This window comes from Anabrus simplex, chromosome 1 (genome assembly GCF_040414725.1).
Source record: "Anabrus simplex isolate iqAnaSimp1 chromosome 1, ASM4041472v1, whole genome shotgun sequence".
Taxonomy (NCBI): domain Eukaryota; kingdom Metazoa; phylum Arthropoda; class Insecta; order Orthoptera; family Tettigoniidae; genus Anabrus; species Anabrus simplex.
In genome coordinates, this window is record NC_090265.1 from 1,015,227,385 (window position 1) to 1,015,252,113 (window position 24,729).

Genomic DNA, 24,729 nt, shown 5'->3' on the forward strand with positions numbered 1-24,729 from the left:
GAGCGATCTCTGATGTGACAAAAGAACAACAACTTGCTGAGAAAACAGAAGATGATGATTTAGTAACAACAGAAGGATGGTTTTATCATTGGAAGAAGCGAGAGAACATTGTGTACAAACAAATGCATGGTGAACAGAAGGATGCTGAATTCTCTGGTGCTGAAAGATTGATAGAAGATGAGTGACCAAAAATTATTTCTGAATACTCTCCGGTTTGTGTGCTTAATGCAGATGAGACCAGACTGTATTATCACACCTTGCCTGAGTGTTTGGTTTCTGTAGGACTGTATATAATTAACAATACCTGAAAACTTTGAAACTTTAATGTTAACTTTTAATGCATAGCTTGAACAATATTTTGTGACTGATAACACAGACATCTTTACATGCAATGAACAATGAGAAGAATTGAGGGTGCTAACATTGGTACATGATCCAAAGAAAATCACAACATATAGGTATAACTAAGCGTAAACATAAACTTGAAAAGTACATTTTTCAATATAAACTAAATATATAGATATGAACAACTGAACAATTTGCACAGAAGAGGTTGTGAAATTAGTAACTGTACTGCTGCACTGCATTGACTCATTTTTAGCAATTTGTGGTAGCATTCATGATTTAAAGTTTTTCTTTACAGTTTAAAATATTCACATTTATTCTCCACACTAGTCATAATTTCACTGCAATAATGTAAACTTCAGAATGTAAAAGCTGTAGCTATACTGAAGTGTTGAACCTAGGTTTATTTTTTGAAAGTGAAAACTTAATAAGCGAATAGCCAATTGCAACTCCTTCTACATCGCCCTTCAGAACTTCTGAACACTATAAACAGAGAGAAGGGTTGCAGACAGTGTAACTCATTTTGTGAATGCAGAACAGTCACAGATGTTCTCAAACAACAGCTTCACAAAGCAAAAGTGTGAAAAAAAACTGAAATACTGATTACAATAAAAAACATCGTTTTATTGTTTTAATATTTGTCTGGACAGTGATAAGAATATCGGAATGATAACACTATCCATGATCATAATAAGTAGTGTACACTGTAATAAGGCTCCATTCAAGTATTTGACTCAAGGAAGTGGGGTTTAAAAAAAAGAGAGTGAGAGAGCTACACTAATGATGGTTGAGCACCAAAATTAAAGTCTGCCATCTTCAAACAACTACAGCTATTTAAATCTGGACAGTGCCAGTAAAAGATAGAATTTCATCATTTACAAACAAATATTATTAATAGTACTTACCCCTAATGTTGGTTTGTGGGTTAATATATGATCTGCAATGACAATTATCACTCCCATTATAATTCCCACTCCAGCACCTAACCAAGGAATTTGATCATCAGCTGAAAAGTAAATCACGTATTTCAGTACCCAGGGAGAAAACAACTGACTTTTACAAGAGACATAGTTATAAGCTTTCATCATTCTTAAACACGCAAACATATTAAGATAACATTTTCCTGTTTCTCAAAGAAAGCTGACATCTGATAAGCTGGATGTGCTTTCCCATTAAATGAATGTTCAAACAGCATTTCATTCTACACAGTTATCAATGTACTATATATGCAATGCTAAATGGTGAAGACAACATATCAATCATGCTTCTATTTACCACATAATGGTCTAACAATGGCTACTGAGGGTAGAGTTCATTTTACATCCCGTAAAATACAGGATTGTCCTATATTTCAAAACTCTGTCCTATGTCCCAAACAATTTTGTCGGAATACCAAAATGTTCATACTTTGTTAAGCATGTTAGATAACAGTTTTGAATATACTACAACCTCTATTTATAAAATGTGAAGGATTTGTCTGTTTATATTCAGAGGTTGGCAGAACATGTCTATCCAGAAGTTACCACACTACGATGACTAACAAGACACTTTATTTCTCTGTTTGAGATTTGTAGTCTATATATGTAAATGTTAGTGTTGTTTTGTGGTGTAACGAATCCAGCCACAGAACACATAGCATCACGTGGATACAGATAATAATAATAATCTTCATCTCCTACAGGATGTGTCCGTGATGATGTTACAAACTTTGAACGATTATGGACGATGGCAAATGGATCAATTTGAGATAAAGAAGCATATTCCAGTAACGATAGAGTCAAAAGTTAAGCAAAATTCTACTCATTTAAGTCTGTTTACCTCCAGCTGCTCCATTTACAACAAATATTTGAAATGGCATCCTTCTGCGTCAATGCAGGCATGGCATCATCGCACAAAGTTCTGCCGTACCCGTTCGGATATCCCGGTGTCGTTTGAACAGCGTTGCAGGCACCGAGAATTCTTGTCAAGTGATCCTATTCAGTCACGACAGGTGTCTCACCCACAAGGTTTTTCACATGGCCCCACAAGAAGAAATCAAGTGGAGTGAGATCAGGTGAACAAGCGGGCCATGAAACAGACCTCCTCTTCCTATCCACTTTGCAGGGAATGTCTGATCCAGGTGTTCACGAACCCTCATCCAAAGTGAGGTGGGGCTCCATCATGTTGTAACCACATCCGTTGAAAAAGGCCAGGTGGGATATGCTCCAGGAATGTGGGTAGTACATCTCTGAGCACCACTGTGTACACTGCTGCATTTGGGCAGGGAGGAAGAAGAAACAGGCCTACTACATAATCACTGATTATGCCTGCCCACACATTAACTGAAAGTTTGTGCTGATGGCTCTTCACAACTATAGTGGGGACTCTCATCGGCCCAAACATGACTACTGTGACTATTTAGCACTCCATTTCTGGTAAAACAGGCTTCATCTGTGAAAAGCATATATGCAGGAAAGTGAGGATCGACTGCAAGGCACTGCATGACCCTTTGGCTGAACACGACTTGAGGTGCGATCAGTAGGACTCAAAGCCTGCACTTTCTGTGGATAGTAGGGATGTAGCTTGCATTTCTCGTAATACCACCACACAGTCATATGCGAAACATTCATTTTACATGCAACTGCTCGAGTGCCAATTGCAGGCGTAACCGGGTACAACTCCAACTGGATGGGGCCGATCTTCGTACCACTTCAACCCGTAAACATAAGACTGAAGCCTACAGTACAGACATCGCACACTGATCACATCAGTACACAGTATGCCATCTGCATTGGAGTCGTTGAGTTATTATCCTAGCCTCCTCTGTTCGTCGGGATTGTCTCCTCTATTGTACTATTAACAAAATATCGTGTACAGTACAGTCGAAGGTATCAGACTGACTTTTGCTTTAATGTTTAACTGCCGGCCACAATGGTGTAGTAGATACAGCGTTGGTCTAATAATCCCAAGTTAACAGGTTCAAAGATGAGTAAGGTTGGTGACTTTTAGGGGCGTTTAAAGGTGACAACCCCATGTCGTTGGCTTCTGGCACATTAAAGAACTACTATGGGACGAAATTCTGACATCCCAGCATCTGCTAAGAATGGACAGATGTTAAACAACTTGGATTATTAATATCTTTTGACACAAATGTTTCCGGACAACAGTTCTTTATCTCAAATTGATCCATTTGCTGTCCTCCATCATCCCTGAAAGTTTGTATCATCATGGATATACTCTGTACCTGCTGTACCTGTGTATGCCTTGCCCAGTTTCCCAGATGTTGGTGATCAATATGCATGGTATCCTATCATCAACAACACGAATTGTGCGATGGTTTGTATTCCAGTCTTGAATATTCTTGAGACATGATGTTCTTTATCTACCTACTCCTCACTATCCTTCAAGTTTGCCTTTTAAAATGAAATGCAATACTGAATCATCTTTCACCTAATAACACATGCCTAGAGGCAAGTTTTTTTTGCAATAATTTATTTTCTAGTTTGCAAAAAGGAAACAAGTTTTTATGTTATTTTGCAAAATAGGACTTGACCCATCGCTTGAATTTCACTGTAATCATTTTCTATAATAATAATGTTATTGGCTTTATATCCCACTTAAGGTTTTTGGAGACGCCGAGGTGCCAGAATTTAGTCCTGCAGGAATTCTTTTATGTGCCAGAAAATCTACCGACACGAGGATTAGGTATTTGAGCACCTTCAAATACTACCAGACTGAACCAGGACTGGACCTGCCAAGTTGGGGTCAGAAGGCCAGTGCCTCAACTGGCTGAGCCACTGAGCCCGGCTAATAATTTTCTAAAATTATTTATAAAAAATCTCGTTCATGCGATTTGTGAATTATTTATGTAAAAAATAGATATTTAAAGAGAAACAATATTGATAATCATTCATTATTCCTTATGTAATCTTGATTAGGACTATAATACAGTCTTTAACAAATTACCCTTTTGCCCTATATGGCCATACCATTAAGGGATTTCCTAGAATATTAGAACTTACAGGTACATTATTTTTGTCAAATCGATAAATCCTAATTCTGTCTTCCAATTGTCTTCACACAGGTAATATTGAAATACAATTTCAAGCTCGTTATTTTCCATGAATTTCACTGCAGTTTTGCACTTATCACAAAATAAGTAAACACTGCTAACTTTAATTTGTTGTAATTCACCAAAACAAAATCACTATTCTCTTAACCAGAATCATAAATTTTGTTAAGATATGTCAGAATTGCATCAAATTGTTTGTCGCGTTTATCATTAATGCGAATAATCATGCATCTACACATGCCCCAGGTACGCACTTTTTTTGCATTTGGTAGTAGTAAGCAGTTCTCTTTTAGAGTTTGCTCTCTGCAATATTTGTTCATTAGAGACATGCTCTATCCAGGAGACTTAACATTCATCTATGAAACCACATTTCGAGAGCTTCCAGCCTTTTATTTTATGGTGGCCGTTTTCAAGTCCAAGCTTCATAAAGCAAAACTGACCAAACATAACATTTAACCATGCACTGTTTCAGTTTTAAATCTGACCCATTAGCGCCCACTGATACCATATGATATCAGAGTGCAGTAGAAGTTTAACCGAGCTGGTACTAGTTTGAGTTGCAAGAACGGTTTAGTCGGGGTCTTATACGTTCTTAGGCTTGAAGTGACGCACACGTCTGAGGAAGCTTCTAACACTTACAAGTTGTTTGTTAACTGGAGCAATCACGCAAATTCAGGGGTGATTCTCAGGAGTGATAATCATGGACTTCGATATGTGTAAGTAAAATATTCCCCGTGATACCCATTATTTCTTTCTGATCGGTATATTATAATATTAACAATGAATCAAAGAAACCTTGTGTAATATTTGAATTTCAACAATCTTAATGGTGACAATACAATAACATCCGTAAGTTCATGATACCATATGGCATCACTGGACGTTTATAATATCAAGCCATTGATAAAAGTAATTTTACCGGGCGAGTTGGCCATGCGCGTAGAGGCACGCGGCTGTGAGCTTGCATCCGGGAGATAGTAGGTTCGAATCCCCCTATCGGCAGCCCTGAAGATGGTTTTCCGTGGTTTCCCATTTTCACACCAGGCAAATGCTGGGGCTGTACCTTAATTAAGGCCACGGCCGCTTCCTTCCCACTCCTAGCCCTTTCCTGTCCCATCGTCGCCGTAAGACCTATCTGTGTTGGTGCGATGTAAAACAACTAGCAAAAAAAAAAAGTAATTTTTAAATATTATACCTGATTTGTTATATTGTACACTCAAAGACTGCATATGTAGTAAGTGTATTTGGTTACAATTTTTTAAATTTATTTTTTATTATTCCAGGGGTGGATTGACCTTATCAGTAATGGATACAAGAAGCAGAAGATGAGTTAGGACATCAAATTGAGGATACATATATTGAACCACCGGATGGTAATGTTGACACAGATGAAGATTCAGTCAACGAAGAAATTATGACAATATTTAGAGGCGCAAACAACGCTGAACATTACTCCTGATGTCAACAAAATATCTCTTTAACGACTAACACGAAATTTATCTCGCTAGCCAGCAATTCATTCCGCTAGAAAAACGAGGAAATGATTCAGTATTGCTGACATGAGTGCATATCAACACTTCAGACTGATATCAGAAGGAAAACTGGCGACTAAATATATATGGCTCAGCTGAGACATACGTGTGGCCGGCCGCTGAGTACATAGCAGCTAGCACAAGACAGCGGGTTTATGATGCTACTTTGGCAATGATTTACACTAGATTAGTGCAACATGTTATTATACAAACTATTTCATGATTATGACCGGACATTTCTCCTTTGATTGATTCATAATTAGCACATTTCGATAAATAATAATTTGATTATCAAAATAAAATAAAGAGCATGTCAAAACGCCTGATATCAGGCACTGCCACTGGGCAAATTCATAAAACGCCTGATATCAGGCGTTTGCCACTTTGAGGGTTAACAGTGGTACATCTTTACTGAAGATGTCAGAAGAGACTAGTGATGAAATTAGGACAACTGCTTGTCCTCCTTTCGTTCAGCCATCTGTCAATTACCACTTTCATTGACATCACCATTAACGATAATGAATGGTTCAGTTTCCATTGTCTCCTCACTAGGGTGTAACTTGGTAAATGAACACTCCGTCGATGGTGAGCCATTTGATCGGGAACAGCGGACTTTCTTCTTGAGAGAACTGGGTTCCCCAGAAAGAGACCAAGAGGCCCTCTTGCTCTTGTTCAACATTTCTGCACACTTTGGATGAGATCCAGTGGGTGGTTGGCCAAATTCCTTTGAGGATGCGGTGACCCACGATTGGGTTGGAGTAGACTTCAACTTTTTTTAAAATTCTTTTCATTCTGGGCATTGGTAGGAGGACTCGAAAATTGTTCAGCCCTAGTTAGAGAAGTCTCCCCCATCCTGATAGGGTCAGACTTCCCAGCCAAAGATGCCTGTTATCTTCCCAGGAGGTATGATACTTTCCTGGGATCTCCAGTTTCCTCACTCAATTTTTTTGGTGGTTCGGACTTTTCCTGGTAACTGGTACAAAGCTTTGTGGTGAAATCTGTAGTAGTGCGATCTTTTCAGCAAGGGAGATGGAGAACTCCGGCACAGCCAGAGATTTGAACTTTCTTGGGACATTCCTTGGAGATTGGAGCATGCACACCTGGGTAGTTAACACACACACAGGTGGTGGTGTGCAGTCTACACCAGCACACTCTCATTTCCCACACACCTTACAGGTTGCCGAACCTTGACATCACAATGAGGTGTGACCAAATTTATGACAGTAGTGACATCTCAGTGGAGCTGGAATATATGTGCATAGTCAAATGGTAAATTGCTACCTTCATTTGTTTGGGCAAGGTCTGGGCTTCGAAGGTCAGGATGATATTGCCCGTATCAAGCGGATCACACACATGCATCTTTAACCTCCTCACGTTGGTTACACCCCAACGAGCAAGGTTTCTGATGATGTAATCATCGGAAGCCTTTACCAAATCTCTGCAGGAGTTCAGAGATTTGTGCTTCTCTATGTTAACATCAACCTTCCTGAATAATTTGGCATTAAAGTAGCCATCTATACTGTTCAGCTGACAACATCTTGATCAGTACAGATTCATCACAAAGCTTACACATCTTCTCGGCTTCACCACCAATTTCTTCCACAGAATTACTGATTAAGAAAGCACTTCTTCAATAAAACTCTCTCCATCAACCCTGGAAGCAACCAGAAATTGAGAGAGTTTTTCGACACTTTCATAATCTATGGGAACTGGGGTGTATTTCTTTAGTTTCTTGCCTATCTTGGACGCTGTTTTGAGGGTGCTACCTAGTTTTGAAAATGAAGAAGAGGGTTCCATTTTTGGTTCCACAAGTAGTTAGAGATATAAATAGTTAATGCTCAACTGAGCCCCACATACCAAGGTAAGGCTTAATACTTCAGAGGGCACCTGGTATCTGGAGGCGGGGTTCTAGCGACTATTCTACCAGTAGCCATTCAACACCTCATCACGACCGGAAACTTGTGATTGGTGGAGAAAGATACCTCCGTACAACCTTATTACCCGAGGCAGAAAAGCTGACCAGACAGTAAGAAAAATGAAAATTAAGGAGCTGAGGATATGAGGCCAATCCAGCATCAGTAACCCTGAGCTGGCACAGCCCTCGGGATCTACGAACATACAAGCCCCCATACCAACGTCAAGGTCCTGGTGTCCCTACAGGGGTTTGGTCTTAGGGCGTTGGGTTCAATTCCCAGCTGGGTTGTGGGATTTTAATTATAAACCTATTTCCCCTGGTTAGGAGACTGGGTGTTTGTGCTCCCCCAAACATTCCTGTAACTCAGTGGCTCCCACATCTTCCTGTCCACAGACCCCTTGGAAAAAATTAAATCACGGACCTCCTCTCAGTTTTGAAATATAACAAACGTAAATATGTACTCTTATATTTCAATTGATAAGCCAAAATCACCGACATCAAGTACTGTTTAAAATGAACTATGAAGCTGCTTTTGTACAATTACCTCTGCAATGTTGGGTTTAATGTCCGATAATTTCTATGTTAAATCGCTCTCAACTTTGAGTTTATTACTTAGATTTCAAGTATATGAGGTGGGAAAATGTAGTTTCACACAAATAAGTAGTGAGGAACACAGGTAAGCTCCTCAGAGCTTTTCTCAAGAGTTCAGGATAGTCAGTCACGATATAAAACCAAAGATCAGGCAACTGTAACAGTGAAAACTGAAATTTGATTAAAACTGCCAGTTTGAAAATTCTGCCAAAGACACTCCCTTTCTTGCAGCATAAAAGAGATTTTGGTTGATAGCTCATCAGTAAATGGATTCCTTACCCAAATATCACTTTCATCCATCACCAGTAAATACTCTCAGCAGTAAATTCAGCTGCTTCAAATGTGACTTAATAACTTGGAGGAACTCCTATGGAATATTTTCTCCAAACATGTGAATTAAATTGTCACTGTAAAGGCCAAGAATGCTTTAGATTTTAATATTGGGAAAATGGCTGTATATTCTATTTTTCTTAAGAGGTCTGTGAACACCTTGAAACACTGCCGCCTATGCTGCAACTCGTACACTATACAGAGTTTCCTGTTCATGGCAGATACTGTCCACCCTTGTCAGAGGGTCTGTGTCTCAAAGGCTGCAGCAGGTTAGCAACAGTTATTCATAGCACCCTCACCATTACGGCGTGGAATGACATTAGTAGACAAATGAGTTTGAATGGCGTTTATAAAAGTAGGAAAGATCACAATATGAAGATAAGTTGGAATTCAAGAGGACAAACTGGGGCAAATATTCATTTATAGGAAGGGGAGTTAGGGATTGGAATAACTTACCAAGGGAGATGTTCAATAAATTTCCAATTTCTTTGAAATCATTTAGGAAAAGGCTAGGAAAGCAACAGATAGGGAATCTGCCACCTGGGCAACTGCCCTAAATGCAGATCAGTATTGACTGATTGATTGATTATCCTTGGGAGTACCTCCACTCAGACCCAATTCCATTAAACAGGCTAAGGATTCCGTAGAACAATTTTGCAGACGATATATAATTCATTGAGGATGGATCAAAATCAAAGGAACTTATGCAAAAAAAAAATAAATAAATAAATAAAAAAAAAAAAATCATCAAACTTCATCTTCAACATACGTAATATTCTGTTTCAATGGTGATATGTTTTCAACTGAATGCACGTGCCATCAATATGTAACAGACATTTTCAGTGGCACATGTTTGACATTTCTTGAAGTACCAACAGAACATGTTGCAAATTTACTTGAGGAGTACATTTATATTTGATACTGACCACTTAATTCTACATCATTGTTGAAGAGTGGTGGTGTTGCAAATGCCATAAATTGGGTGACATCTGTGTCACACACTCATTGCAAATTTATAATTATTAAAAATATTTAAATCAGTCTTCAGCTTTTGAATGATTTTGATTCAAAACTACAGTTTTCCAAAAGGAATTACAGCAGTTCCACATGTGGCATACATTATTCATCCCCATCTCGTACTCATTTCCAAGAATACAAATTCTCCTGCTTACAATCCACTAGCCTCAACACTGTTTGTGCTTGTATTTCTGATGACTGAACAAGCCAATTTTAGCATGAAACATGCTTCCACACACATTGCATTCAACGGATGGGGGAGGATGAGGCTGCATCTGACCGAGTATGCATAACTGTCGTTTAACCCCTTCATGGCTAAGAAGCTCTTGCTCAAACAGTTAAACGTCATTAGACGTGGTTTGGTGGCAAAGTGAGCAATTCTTGACAAGTATGCCAAGAGTTTGAGGGTTGATGTGTGTGACCTTCATGGTTTGTTTAAGCTAGTCTTTATAACTCTTCAGAGGGGCACCATGGTATCTTGTTCACCATAAAATAAAATAAAAACTGACAAGAAAGTCTGGTGTCATTCATACAGCATACATGCCCAGTCCACGGAAGCCGATGGCCATTGATAGAGGCTTCTACACTGTTAATGCACACTTTCTCAAGAACTGCAATATTTGAGACATGGTTCACCCATTTGATATTTAATAGGTCTTATGATGACAATGGAATAGGGAAGGGCTAGGAATGGGAAGGAAGCAGCCATGGCCTTAATTAAGGTACAGCCCAAACATATGACTGGTGTGAAAATGGGAAACCATAGAGAACCATTTTCAGGACTGTCAACAGTGGAGTTCAAATCCATTGTCTTCCAAATGCACGTTCACAGCTGCGTGCCCCTAACCGCACGGCCAACTTGCTTGGTACATTCAAATTTCTTGATGTCCTGGCGGTACAGGGTCCAGGTTTTACATCAAGAGTGTAACGTGATGATGACTGCTTTATACACCATGAGTTCGGTACAAACGGTTAGGTCTTTATTCCTAAAGACTCGCTTGGTTAAGATGACCAAATGAGCACCAAAGAGTAGTTTTCCACATCCTCCTCTGAGGTGCATCGTTTAGACAAGATGTTCCTAATGTATGAGAAGATATTATAATAATAATAATAATAATAATAATAATAATAATAATAATAATAATAATAATAATAATAATAACAGACTAAAAACTAAAGGACAAGAAAGCATCTAATAGTTTAATTTCCCATTTTAAATCTTAAGTTGAATTATAATTTGCCTTGAAGAATTTTAATAATAATAGTTAATGTTATTAGTTTTACTGAAGAACTTCACTTCGGATAACTTCTCATTGCACAATGTTTTAAGTGTGATGATTGAACTATGTATATGGCAGTTACCACTGAATTATTTATGTATACAAATGAAACATTTTTTTCAATGTAACCTTTCAATACATAACAATTCCATCATTAGATGGAATAATAAAATTCAAACATGTTTCGACTCGTTTCGATAGAGTGATCGAGGGGGCAAAGAAGAGTGCAAACTTCTAAATGAGTTTCATATAGTTTGTGGTTCAGAAGAGATTTCTTCTTATGCAGAAATTTGATTTCATCTTTAATCCAAATGTTAACAGTTTTAAGCTGAATTGCACAAGTTTTTGCTGTGTTCCTATGAGTTTTCTTCGTGAGTTTTAAAAATTTGGGGGTTAAGTTATTGATCAAGCATTTTTTCAAAAAATGTAAGTCTTGCCCTAATTTGGCAAACTTTATTTTGAGATTGCAATAAAGGTTGTATTTTTTGCCTGCCTGGATGGCATTATTAATGTGTTGATCCAAAGAATCTAACACAATGAAGAATCCCTTAAAACAGGATGAAACATGTATATGTAAGTATTACTAGCTGATGTCCCCGTGCTTCGCTACGGGATTCTCAGGAAGACTTACTTTGTGGTTTTCCTAACTGAAGTCAATATAGGACATTACAAAAATGTCAGTGTAGCGATTAAAAGCAATGTTATTATTTAAAATACTCTATCAAATGAAAAACCGCACATTTTCTCACTTAATGAACAGTACTACGGTGCCGATCTAACAGTCCAAAGTTCCAGAGCTGGAATGACCAGACCACATACAGCCGTGAACACTTCTCTGCCAATATTCCATTAAATATGCACACTTCTCATTCGAATCAATGCCTCAGGGTAGGGATTGAATGGCTCGAATGCTATGATGAACCAGTGTGTTACGTACAGTAGTATCGGAAAATTTATGAAACAGAGGAATGGCATGCTAAAGAAGAAAGTTACCTAACTCCCCAGCTACTTCCCGCTATTATTCAGGCAGACTGTTACACTCGTACGATCGGGAGAGTTGGCCATGTGGTTAGGGGGCGCGCAGCTATGAGCTTGCATCCGGGAGATAGTGCATTCAAACCCCATTGTCGGCAGCCTTGAAGATGTTATTCCATGGATTCCCATTTTCACACCAGGCAAATGCTGGGGCTATACCTTAATTAAGGCCAAGGCCGCTTCCTTCACACTCATAGCCCTTTCCTATCCCATCATCGCCATAAGACCTATATGTGTCGGTGTGACGTACGGAAAATTTAATTAAAATACTTGATATGCAGCAGTAATCCTATCTATCGGAGATGAATGACAACAGAAGACAAAGCACATCACAACAAACAATGGTAATTTGTAATGTTTATTGTTGAACAATTTTATGAGCTTTCTTTTTATGAGCCTTCACATATAATTTTCTTTCGACTCTGTGATATTGGGGCATCTTATAAAATTATTTATAGCATAAACTGTAGTTCCTTATTCTCTGACATTACATACCGATTTTCATAAAATCCTGTCTACCCATTTCCTCGTGACTTGGTGCTGATAAGGACTTAGTAACAGTAACAAAAATCCAAATTTATGAATATCTCTGATCATAGCCGGTATGGTAACAATGTATAAGACATAAATGGTCAGAAATATAATACTATATAACTTTACTTATGTAGTATTTACCGATTCGACCACTAATAACAATTATTTGGGAATTAAATTTTAGGCCTACCCCTTAACTCCCATTTCATTCAGCGCGAATAAAATTATTTATGGCCTAGATTATAGCGACTTATTCCCTGACTTTGCATACCGATTTTAAGATAGGACCACTAATAACAAATATCTGAGAATTCCATTGTAAGCCTTCCCCTAAATCACCATTTTCTCAGCGTGAATACAATTATTTATAGCGACTTATTCTTTGACTTCCCCTACCGATTCTCGTTACGATACGACCATTCAAAACAAATATTTGAGAATTAAATTTTAGGCCTTCCCCTAAACTACCATTTAACTCACCATGAGTAAAATTATTGATGGCCTAGATTATAGCGACTTATTCCCTGACTTTGTATACCGATTTTCATTAAGATATGACCAATAATAACAAATATTTGCGAATTAAATTTTGGCCTTCCCCTAAACTACCATTTCAGTCAGCGTGAATAAAATTATTTATGGCTTAGATTGTAGCGAATTATTACCCTACTTTGTATACTGATTTTCTTTAAATCTCTTAAGACGTTTTCTCGTGATGCGTGTACATACATACATACATACATACATACATACATACATACATACAAAGAGACAGACAGGCAGACAGAAATTATGGAAAAGTAAAAAGTGCATTTCCTTGTTACTGTGGGCACAACTGATACAGAAATACCATCCTCTTTAAATTCTGAGCAATGTACAGACAAAACTCGCATTTTATATATATAGATATATAATGCCTTTGCTGGCAAGATGTAGTGTTTACAGTGCACTATGTCTTCTGGTATGGGCTATATCAAATTTGTTACTTTCATTGACCTGTCCCAGTCTCATCCTTGGCTTTGACAATATGAAAGTGACTGAGGTATGAGTGATGCTAGTAATACCATTCCTTACGCAGCCAGTCCCTGTTATGAATGGTGTGAAAATATCGCTCATAGGATCGGTTGTTGCATGCATTTCAGTGGGCTTGGCAGACTGATATGTCATAGCAACGGCTGGTTCGGTGAGGAAAGCAACGGGAAACTACCTCACTCCTCATTTCCCTAGTACGCCTCTTCAGTGACGCCTAGGCTATTTATGACAGCTGTTGGCGGAGTTGCAGAGGATCAAACCAGCCTTCGGGCTGAATACCCAACATACAACATAGATATATAGATGTAATAAATCATATTGATTGGCTGTTTAATATTAACTTTTATTTAAGACTAGCTATTATACCAGTTTTTGACAGGTCAGCCATATCCGTGGTTCATGCAAATGGAGAAAAGCAATCTAATTCATAGCTGTAAACTTCCCATTCCTATCAGCACTTCCATAGTCTGGACTAAATAGCTCAAATACTCTGATGGACCAGTGTACCAGTAGTTTTCCAAAATATGTATGATCCAGAGGAATGGCAGGATCAAAAAAAAAAAAAAAAAAAAAAGAAGTTATCTAACTCCACAGCTTCGACCTACCTCACACGTCATGCAGACAACCACTAAACGGTCTGCTTTGGGGCAGAATACATTCAAGTATCGGGACCGGTAACTTTTCTACTACTACTACTACTACTACTTAATATATGAGGCATGGAAGATCAAAATTTACTATTCCTCCTGTTTTTTGTTACAAAGTATTTTACGGTAAGATTAACATTAACAGCAAAAGACTCAGAATCTTTCAAAAATTATTACTTATTATTATTATTTAATAATTATTCATACTAGAATGAATTCGTTCAATGCATAAGACTGAAATTTTATTTTCTGTTTTGTAGCATTTATCAACAAGATCAGTGTTATATTATATCAATATAAATGGTCCGTTATTGGACATTATAAATTTTCCAGCTAACTCATTCCTGGTTGCCAGCGTTTCACCCCCGTGAGCTAGGTTGGGCTCGTTAGTTGGTACCTAGCACACCAACCAAGACGCATGGCTAGTGCATACCGTGGAGGCCACTGCGTAGGCTACTTGAAGCCACCGGCAGTGCCAACGCACTATGAGAGACTTTGTCTCACTACCAAAAATTGATGCCTGCTTGGCCATCAGATGATATAGATGCACTAGACCTTAGGGAGGAGCTCTGCCTTGGAAACCACCACTACCACAACTGCTGCACAGCCAACCAATCAGGAACAAGCCAGGTGTGTAAGGCAAGCCGGATGAGCTCAAGTATGTTCTCAGTCTGATTTGAGGGTCAGTTGAGCAGAGCAGTGCAGTGCATGTCCTGTCTGTGGAACCAAGTTTGTCATTGAGAAGTTTAGTCTCTTATGTCCAGCAGCTGTAAAGTGAACATTATGTGTCTGGTGCTGGTGTGGGAGAGTTCGACAAGGGATCTGCAAGGGACAATGAATGAAGACTGTTGTGTCTAGACAAGTGTACAATGTACAGAACTAAGTGGCTGAGATAGTGTACAGCAAGTATTTGTGAAACTGCTTTAGAGTGTAAGTGACAGTAGTGGAACAATGTGTAGTGTACTATGTAGCTAGCGTGATTGTGTTTCTTTGTAAGTGGTAGAGTAAACAATCAGTATGAGTGAATTAGCAAAAGTAGAGAGTGTGCAAACTTGTGTAGTGTGTAAGAATTAGCAGTAACTAATAAATTTTAGTCATAGAATTTAAATTCTATTCAGCTGTTTCCTTGTGATTCACATAATACATTACATACAAAGGATATGAGAGAAACTTAAAAATTGCACTTCTTTCTCATTCTGTACGTGACCAACCTACCAATACCAATTTTTAAAATTCTGACCAAATTACAGAAAAAAAACTTCTTCTTCGTGGCTACTTTCCCAATTTATTGGGGTCAGCAGACAAAACTTATTTCATTTAAATAGGAAAATCAAGTGAACACATTATAGAACCTAGAGAATTGCTGGATACTGGAAGGAATATTTTGAAATCATGTTCTCAATGCTGATAATTGGGCCACAATAGGAACTGATAATAGAATGGGTTCTTGGTTGAAAGTAGTTACAAGGGTTAGACAAGAATGTGGTTCTCAAAGCCTTGAAAGGTTCGTTGTTAATGATGAGGCATCATCTGAACAGTTATTAATAATGAATCTGTATATTTTGTCCTCATGGGCATCCTCCTCATGGAGAAGTGTTTATTCTCTCAATAAATGTATGTATAAGCAATGTAACCATTAATGCAGTGAATTACAAGAAAGGAAACATTAAAAACAAGAATTGTTCATAGTTGTCACGTATAGCACACTGCCCCCTGCCCGATTACAACATAATATTATTATTATTATTATTATTATTATTATTATTATTATTATTATTATTACAGACATGAATGTGGACTGGATAACATCAAGGTGATAGGCCTCATAATTGGTGCAAGAGGAACAATACCCAAGTTGTTTGAAGAAAATTCCACTTAATATTCTACCTACCAGTATCATTGACATAGAATGTGGTTCTCAAAGCCTTGAAAGGTTCATTGTTAAAGAAAATATTAAAAAGAAGAATAGATGCATACGACTACACCAGATATTGTATAAAAAAAATTGAGGAAGTGAACGGGAGAGTGCATAGGTACATTCCTTTTGCATCTTGATACTCTGAGCAAAATAACTGAGATTTAAGAAACCCAATTTAAAATAAGACAAACATACTGTAATTACCTAACTGAATTTACAAATAAGAGTGGTATTTAAAAGGTTAGCTTATCTGGTGACATGAACTTCATAATTCAGAAGAAACTGTCAAAAAAGGTTCATTTTAACAAAAATGCACTGAAAGAGAAAAGGCCTGGAGAGTGGTCCAAGAAATTAGAATTACTTTACATTATGATACAAAGCTTAAAAGTCATTACATCTTACCTAAGGTTCAGCTAAGGCTCCCAGTGGAGCAGGTGGTTCAAGGAGCACCTCCACCTCCTTCAAGATCCACCCCAAGAAGTGATGCATCAGGAAAGTGCTTGCTAGCGTGAGGCAGGAAATCCAGAGTCAGCAGATCTGGCTGAGGGCCAATAGAATTACACAGTTTAAACCAGGCTCTTTTCTCTACCAATGAAACTCAAATCTACTTCCACTGCTCTAGAATGTTCAGTGTTTCACCTGCACTGTTGCCTGAAAGGCGATGTGAAATCACACAAGGGAATGTGGTGTCCCAAAATTTTATGCGTTAGTGCACAATGCTGTGTCAAACTTGTCGAAACCTGATACAACACAGATCATTTACTGAAAGGTATTAAATGGCCAGGTGTGATTCAAGTAAATGGAAATGTAGTAAGCAGTTTTGCTTATGGTGACAACTTGGTCTTAATGGTAGGCCATGGTGTAAGGCTGTAATCTAATATCTTGGAGATTGAAGAGAAACAGAAGTTTGACAGAAAAATTAGCATTTTCAAGACTAAAATGATATCAGTAGGAAAGAAATCTAAGAAGACTGAATGTAAGATATGGAATAAAAAATTGGAGCATGTGGATTTCAAGTATTTAGGATGTATTAATAAGGGGTATGTCCAACCTTAAACTTTATTACAACTTGAACTCTGCATGGGAGACTGTCTACCAGGAGTTAGAATGTATCCACGAGAATGGCAGACTATTCTTCCAGCAGTGCTATAGTAAGAGTAGTTAGTGATGTGGGTGGTTGGAGTCTGTAGCACAGTCGCCATTCTAGTTCTTCCCAGAGGTCGAAGACTCAACACTGGTAAGTCATTTTTCAGAACCTTATTGCCCACAAACCACTCACAGACTATGTTTTACGGCAGGGAGTATTATCATGCTGAAAGACATTCTACAATAGACATGCAGCTGGTCAAAATGTCTTAACACAATGGTGACTGTCTCGGAATAGAGGCTGCTACCCCCTGTTGACAGGATAGTTCAAGTTTGTAGGACCAAAATTACGCTGCTGCACTCGAACTACTGTGACTCAGAAAGTATTCAAGATATTGACCTCAAATGCAGAAATGTTCTCACCAGGCTACTTAGTAGTTCTGTATTTCAAAGCAGTACCCTTGGAGAGGACGGACCTACATACCTATGTTGACTTCTTCATCAGCTGCTTCTGAGTCACTGTTGTATTTCAACATACAAAATTGCTGTCCACGATTTGATGCCGAAGTTCCTAATTCACTTTCAGAATCACTAACATCATTAGAAATATCCAATTCACTGTCACTCTGTAGATCTGATAACCGGTCTGTACATAATTCATCACAAACAGCTGCATGCACAGCGCTATGTTGACCCAGGAATTATTTTGTTAACTACATGAAAGGATAAAAAAAAAGAGAGATGCAGCAATAGCTGCCTTACACTCTATATTCTATGACTACACCACTTGAAACTTATAATCCTGTCACAGGAGGGATCACAAAAATGTGAGGTGCATAAAAACAAGATTTCTCAGGGCTTGGCACCAACTGTTCATGAGCGTACTGCAAGATTTCTTGGGACCTGTCACCAATGTATTAATATCTTTCTGCCTTCAACATGCTCTATAGTATTACGTCCCTTCCATGAAAAACAACATCCCACCCCTGCTAAATTTCAGTGTGGGCACTGTACTGGCTCGCTTGTATTGTTTGCCTGGGATTCATCACACAAAGACCCTCTCATCTCACTGCTACACAGCATAGCATGATTCATCGCTCCAAATCATGTGTTTCCAGTCGTTCACAGACCAGTGGTAGTACTTGTTAAGCCACCACATGCAATGCTCATCGTTCACCAGCGAAATGTGCAGGTGCCTGAGTCTTGAACCCCAGTCTTTGCATCCCGTAGCAAAGAGTCATGGTGCCAGCAGCACAATTAATGGCATTTCATGATGTTACACAATTCTTCCCGTACAACCTTCAATACTTGAAGGTCCCTGTCATTCAACACATGTAGCCTGTCTAACCATGATTTTTGTTATGGCTTTGTCTTCCAGTTTCCACTGATTCTCCTTTGTTATTTCATGACATCGGTAAGTGTGTCAAAGGGGAGATCCTGTGCTTGCATCGATCATTGAGGCTCTTTCTTCCGGGGAACATGCTATCCTGTATGTGGTGTCTTGTGTTGTCCTTCCCGTCATCTAGTTTATGTGTACATGTCCAGATATTTCCAATCAGACAGTGTATGTTTATGTACAGTATGTGCATAAGGTTTGAAATTATATTCAAGACTTCCTGCAACTAATGATCACTATCTGCTACTCACATGCATCACCACCTCAAAGGCAAATTTCCTGGAGGCTTGAGTGCTTGAATGGCTCTTAGACCTATACCTATGGGAATACGAGCTCCTGGAAAGGCCAGTCATGCCAGATACGTCTAAGGAGATGAACCAGTCTAAGAGTGATACCTTGGTCCCAGGTCCTCCACATAGGGGTTGGGCTGACAATTCTATACTATAAAAAACCTGTCGAGGACTACACACATACTATAAATGGAAAAGACTGAGCTATTTTCATGCACAGAAAGTGAGAAGTGTTTACCAGGCTGGAACAAGCAAAAATATTGCAGGAGAAGTTACTCAAAAGTGAAAGAATGGACAGAGTGGCACAGCAAGAGATAAGATGAAGAGAGACTGAGGTGTGTGGCCCCCTCTGCTATCAAGATGAATATGGTATGTGGTTGTGTTAGTCCAGCCTATGTTATTCTTCTCTCATACCCATGGCAGGATTGGGCACGATGAGCACCGAGGAATAAATAACCGGAAAACACAACACATACCCAGGCAGAAAGATATCAAAAAATAAAAACAAAATAATCAGTGGAAGTTCAAATCAAACAGAGCTAATGGGGTGAAAAATAAATACTTACCTATCATAGTTTGCACGGATCGGATCAAAATGATCAGAAACAAAAGTCATGAACTGAACTTGAGCCTATTAAATCAAGAGGGGAAGATTTAAAAGGCTGCCCCTTCTACTCCTACAATAACAACACTGAGTAGAAAACAAAGTTTATTAGATAAACATAAGATCAAATAATATCAATGGCCACACAAAAATCAAGAACAAATAAAATAATGAAAGAAACCGGTCCAACAGTTTCAACCTTCATAAAATAAAAATATACAAAATTTAGGGAAATAACTTGTTACCTTAGGAACAAAATAACCTTGTTGCATAACGCAGACCTCGGCCCAAAGCAATATAATAATACCAATATAAATGGTCCGTTATTGGACATTATAAATTTTCCAGCTAGCTCATTCTTGGTTGCCAGCGTTTCACCCTCGTGTGCTAGGGTGGGCTCATCAGTTGGTACCTAGCACACCTACCAATACGCTGGCTAGTGCATACCGTGGAGGCCACTGCGTAGGCTAACTGGAGCCACCGGCAGTGCCAATGCACTAAGAGACTTTGTCTCATCACTAAAAATTGATGCCTGCTTGGCCATCACATGATATAGATGTTGATTCCCATAGGGAATTTGAAATATTTGTCCTGAATGAGCAAATTTATAATACCAATATAAATGGTCCGTTATTGGACATTATAAATTTTCCAGCTAGCTCATTCTTGGTTGCCAGCGTTTCGCCCTCGTGTGCTAGGGTGGGCTCATCAGTTGGTACCTAGCACACCTACCAATACGCTGGCTAGTGCATACCGTGGAGGCCACTGCGTAGGCTAACTGGAGCCACCAACGCTGGCAACCAAGAATGAGCTAGCTGGAAAATTTATAATGTCCAATAACGGACCATTTATATTGGTATTATAAATTTGCTCATTCAGGACAAATATTTCAAATTCCCTATGGGAATCAACATCTATATCATGTGATGGCCAAGCAGGCATCAATTTTTAGTGATGAGACAAAGTCTCTTAGTGCATTGGCACTGCCGGTGGCTCCAGTTAGCCTACGCAGTGGCCTCCACGGTATGCACTAGCCAGCGTATTGGTAGGTGTGCTAGGTACCAACTGATGAGCCCACCCTAGCACACGAGGGCGAAACGCTGGCAACCAAGAATGAGCTAGCTGGAAAATTTATAATGTCCAATAACGGACCATTGATATTGGTATTATAAATTTGCTCATTCAGGACAAATATTTCAAATTCCCTATGGGAATCAACATCTATATCATGTGATGGCCAAGCAGGCATCAATTTTTAGTGATGAGACAAAGTCTCTTAGTGCATTGGCACTGCCGGTGGCTCCAGTTAGCCTACGCAGTGGCCTCCACGGTATGCACTAGCCAGCGTATTGGTAGGTGTGCTAGGTACCAACTGATGAGCCCACCCTAGCACACGAGGGCGAAACGCTGGCAACCAAGAATGAGCTAGCTGGAAAATTTATAATGTCCAATAACGGACCATTTATATTGGTATTATAAATTTGCTCATTCAGGACAAATATTTCAAATTCCCTATGGGAATCAACATCTATACCAAAGCAATATACCATTTGATATCCATAACAACAGATTGAGTATTTATAGATCGTGACATATAGTCATAAAAATAAAATGCAATTCACAACAATGGTTTCCAACAAACTTCAACAAAAGATGGAAAGATAAAATATGGCCAGACCAACGATCAAAACAAAGGGAGGGTCATGTGCAAGTATGGCGCCCGGGATCAGGGATAAACAAGGCACTGTTAAGGGGAAAAAAAAAAAAAACAACACACACACAAAAAAGCAAGTGGCCAAGAAAATGCAAAGATAAGAACGACACAACTAGGCAATATGATATGCGTCCTACATATCTCACATTCAAACTCTCACGCAATAGGATGAAAGGGTCCAAGGAACAGGGAACGTATAATGAGCACAGCGGTCAGAAAAAAATGCAAAAATGTATAAGTACGGTTCATAAATAATGCCTCATGAGGATATGCAAAGCCAAACCCACACAAGATCGGAGGCCCAATTCACATCATCTAAACGTCTCTCATATACAACTCAAACGCCAATACAGCACAAGCCTTCTGATACAGAACTATATAGTGGGGACATCAGAGAGCAAATTGGTACGCGAGTAATAAGATAGAGACCTCCACAACATGAACCGAAGAATAAAGTCATTGTAACACACATCCAAAGTGCAACAGAACTCATGGGCGCAGAGGGTGTCTGTATTGCGTGATGTAAAACCTGAAATTTTATTTGTCATTGATCAGTACAACATTATTTTATCTATCAACATTTCATCACTCCACCATTTCATATGTACATTATCGCATTACATACACAGTTCACTCTTTTAATTTTTATTTCCACAATGTAATTTTGTTTTAGGACATTGGCAAAACCATAAGTGTATCTTAGTTAGGCTGATGATGACCCACATAGGGTCGAAACTAGTCCCTTGATAACATATTGTAATGTATTTATAGACATTGCAATTATTGTACAGTATTGAGTAGGTGGAATAAACTTTGTAAATTATATGTATTGGCAGATATAGCAGGGGTTCCTTTTCACCCACATGAACAGTCCTTACATGAAGGTACCACCACCACTAGCTGAGCGGTAACCTACTGGCAAGAGGAACTCATTGTCTCATGTGCTGGGTGACGCACTCGTACCCAATCATTGTTGTGTACCAACTGGTACCTCGACTCATGTGTCCAAGCGGCCTTATCAAAAAATTCTAAAGGCGGAGTTCCTTTGCCCATGTCAGCCATGCTTTCTGATGTGCGGTGAGCAAAGGTACTCCTGTGGGATGGTTACTCCTGTACCCAACTGTGAAGAGAAAGTTCTGGATAGTATGGCTGCTGACACTTTGTTGTTGTTCAAGATTAAATTCGCCACGTCATCCCTATATTCCCAGTGTACACTGATGAGCAATTGAATTAGAGACAGCTGGTGTTCTGGCAAAATGGCGCTGTGGTGAACCTCCACTGTCCACAGAGATAAAGAATCTCTCCATTATGTCATCCAGAACTCCTTCATTTTCCCAGGCTTCCTCAATAACTCTGTTCACATGATTCACTGCAAGTGCTCACCTTTCAGCTGTTATGTTCACCTATTCTTGATTCATTATATTTTCTCTCTCTCTTAAACGGTAAGTTTTATTGTTTCAGGCCTTGAAATCTTTGCCCTGAGCCCAAATGAGATCAACAGCATTGAAACAGGCAGAGTTCGAAGTCTGTCGTTTCACTCAAACTCCCATAAAAAATATACTTCAAACACGCATACCAATTCCATAGCTCAAAATACTGCAATACAAAAACTACACAGCTGACCAACAGAAAAAGAATCAATAATGAAGATAACAATGAATAGAATGTGCAGATATAGCCTAATGAGAAATGCAAAATCAAAACCTTACTACAATTAATTAACCTAACATTACTCGCTAATAAAACTGAATAAAAGCACTGGTAATGGACGTGAAATAGGGAAAGTGATGTTACATAGCAACCCTCAAGAGATATTTGATGTACAAATGTTTAAAAAAAGGCTTCAAAAGAATAGAGTGAAACATAATTTTTCAAGAGTCCAATTCCCACAGCTAAAGCATGTGGTGTAAATAAATTCACGTCATGTACATTTTCAGATGTTGTGAAGTCAAACTTGCCATGTAGTCCCACTGTATTACATTGCTAAGGCAGGTTGTGTTTAACACGTTGGGTGCCACGTGCCACCATATGGCGTCATGCTGGTCTTCAAATTTGAGATGGCGTAACGCCATATGGCGGCACAGTAGAGTTTCAGGCAATGCGCCGTAGATAATCAGCTGCGACATCTATGCGCGTAAAATTGGTACTACGTGAAGAGTGAACTTCAGGATCTATTCCAGCTATGTATTTCTACCGTGTGCCACCATGCGGCGCCATAGTATTCTTCCGAAGTCACTCACTGGCCAGAGGTCATTGTCACAAGTGAAAGCGCACCAGGCATTGTTTATTCCTCGTTTACGTACGTATTATCACTCAGTTTGTATAGTTGTGCAAAAATATAAAAAATGGAAGACAATGGTAATAATCTTAGTAGAAATGGTAAGCAACTTGCAAAGAAGAGAATTAGTGAAGTGGTTATTTGTGAATTACTGATGGATTCTGATGGAGAGGAAGATGTAAGTGTTGACGGCAGTGAATATAATGCTAGTGATGATGAGTGCAGTGACAATGACAGCATGACGGATGTATGGAGTGATGCGGAAGACGATGGCGATACCGATAGCAATATTATAGGTGGGGACGGTGCTGGTGCAAATGGTGTAGACAATCATGTGAACAATGATGCCTGGGGTCCTTGTGTAGGGGCACAGAAAGATATTCGATTTACAAGCCAGGAGCATCTAAATCTTCAAATTGATACTTCAACAGCCACACCATGGGAGTTTTACCGACTGTTCCTAACAGACAAAGTTCTTGATTTTATGGTACTACAAACAAATATCAATGCAAATCAAACACTAGCGTCTATGCATATTAAGCGGTCTAGTCGTTTGAAGGAGTGGGTAGACACTACAAAGGAGGAAATGAAAGTTTTTATACGTTTGAGATTGTGGATGGGTCTTGTAAGAACGCCTTCATTATTAAATTACTGGAGCCAGTTTTCTGCACATGGAAATAGTGTAGCTGGTAAGGCAATACCAAGAAATCATTTTCAGTTACTACTTTGATTCTGGCATTTTGGTCCCAACGATGCTTTAGCTGGAAAGTTGCACAAGATTCAGCCACTGTTAGGTATAATGCACATGAACAGCAAGAGTGTCAAAACTCCAGGTGAAAACCTCGTAGTTGATGAATCAATGATTCCGTGGAGGGGTCGTTTATCATTCCAGCAATTTATGCCTGGTAAGGCACACAGGTACGGTGTTAAACAATTTAAGCTGTGCGACAACATGGGCTACACCTACAAAACTGAAGTATACACTGGTAAAGGTACCTTGAATGCTCAGAATACACTGAGCATGGCTACTCAAGTTGTAATGCAACTTATGGACACGTATCTGGACAGTGGTCGCTTTCTCTGCACCGACAATTATTACTCATTAATTGAGCTGAGGTGCTACTGGATCGTAAG

General features: G+C 39.0%; 1 protein-coding gene across 1 annotated transcript in view; it reads right to left on the reverse strand.

Moving 5' to 3' along the window:
• The window catches only part of LOC136875702 (stress-induced-phosphoprotein 1), a 71,976-nt gene that overhangs the window by 14,539 nt on the left and 32,708 nt on the right, over positions 1-24,729 (reverse strand). The window contains exon 4 of the mRNA XM_067149270.2: positions 1,251-1,351. Within this exon, the coding sequence (XP_067005371.1) occupies positions 1,251-1,351 (101 nt within the window). The remainder of the gene's footprint in view (positions 1-1,250; positions 1,352-24,729) is intronic.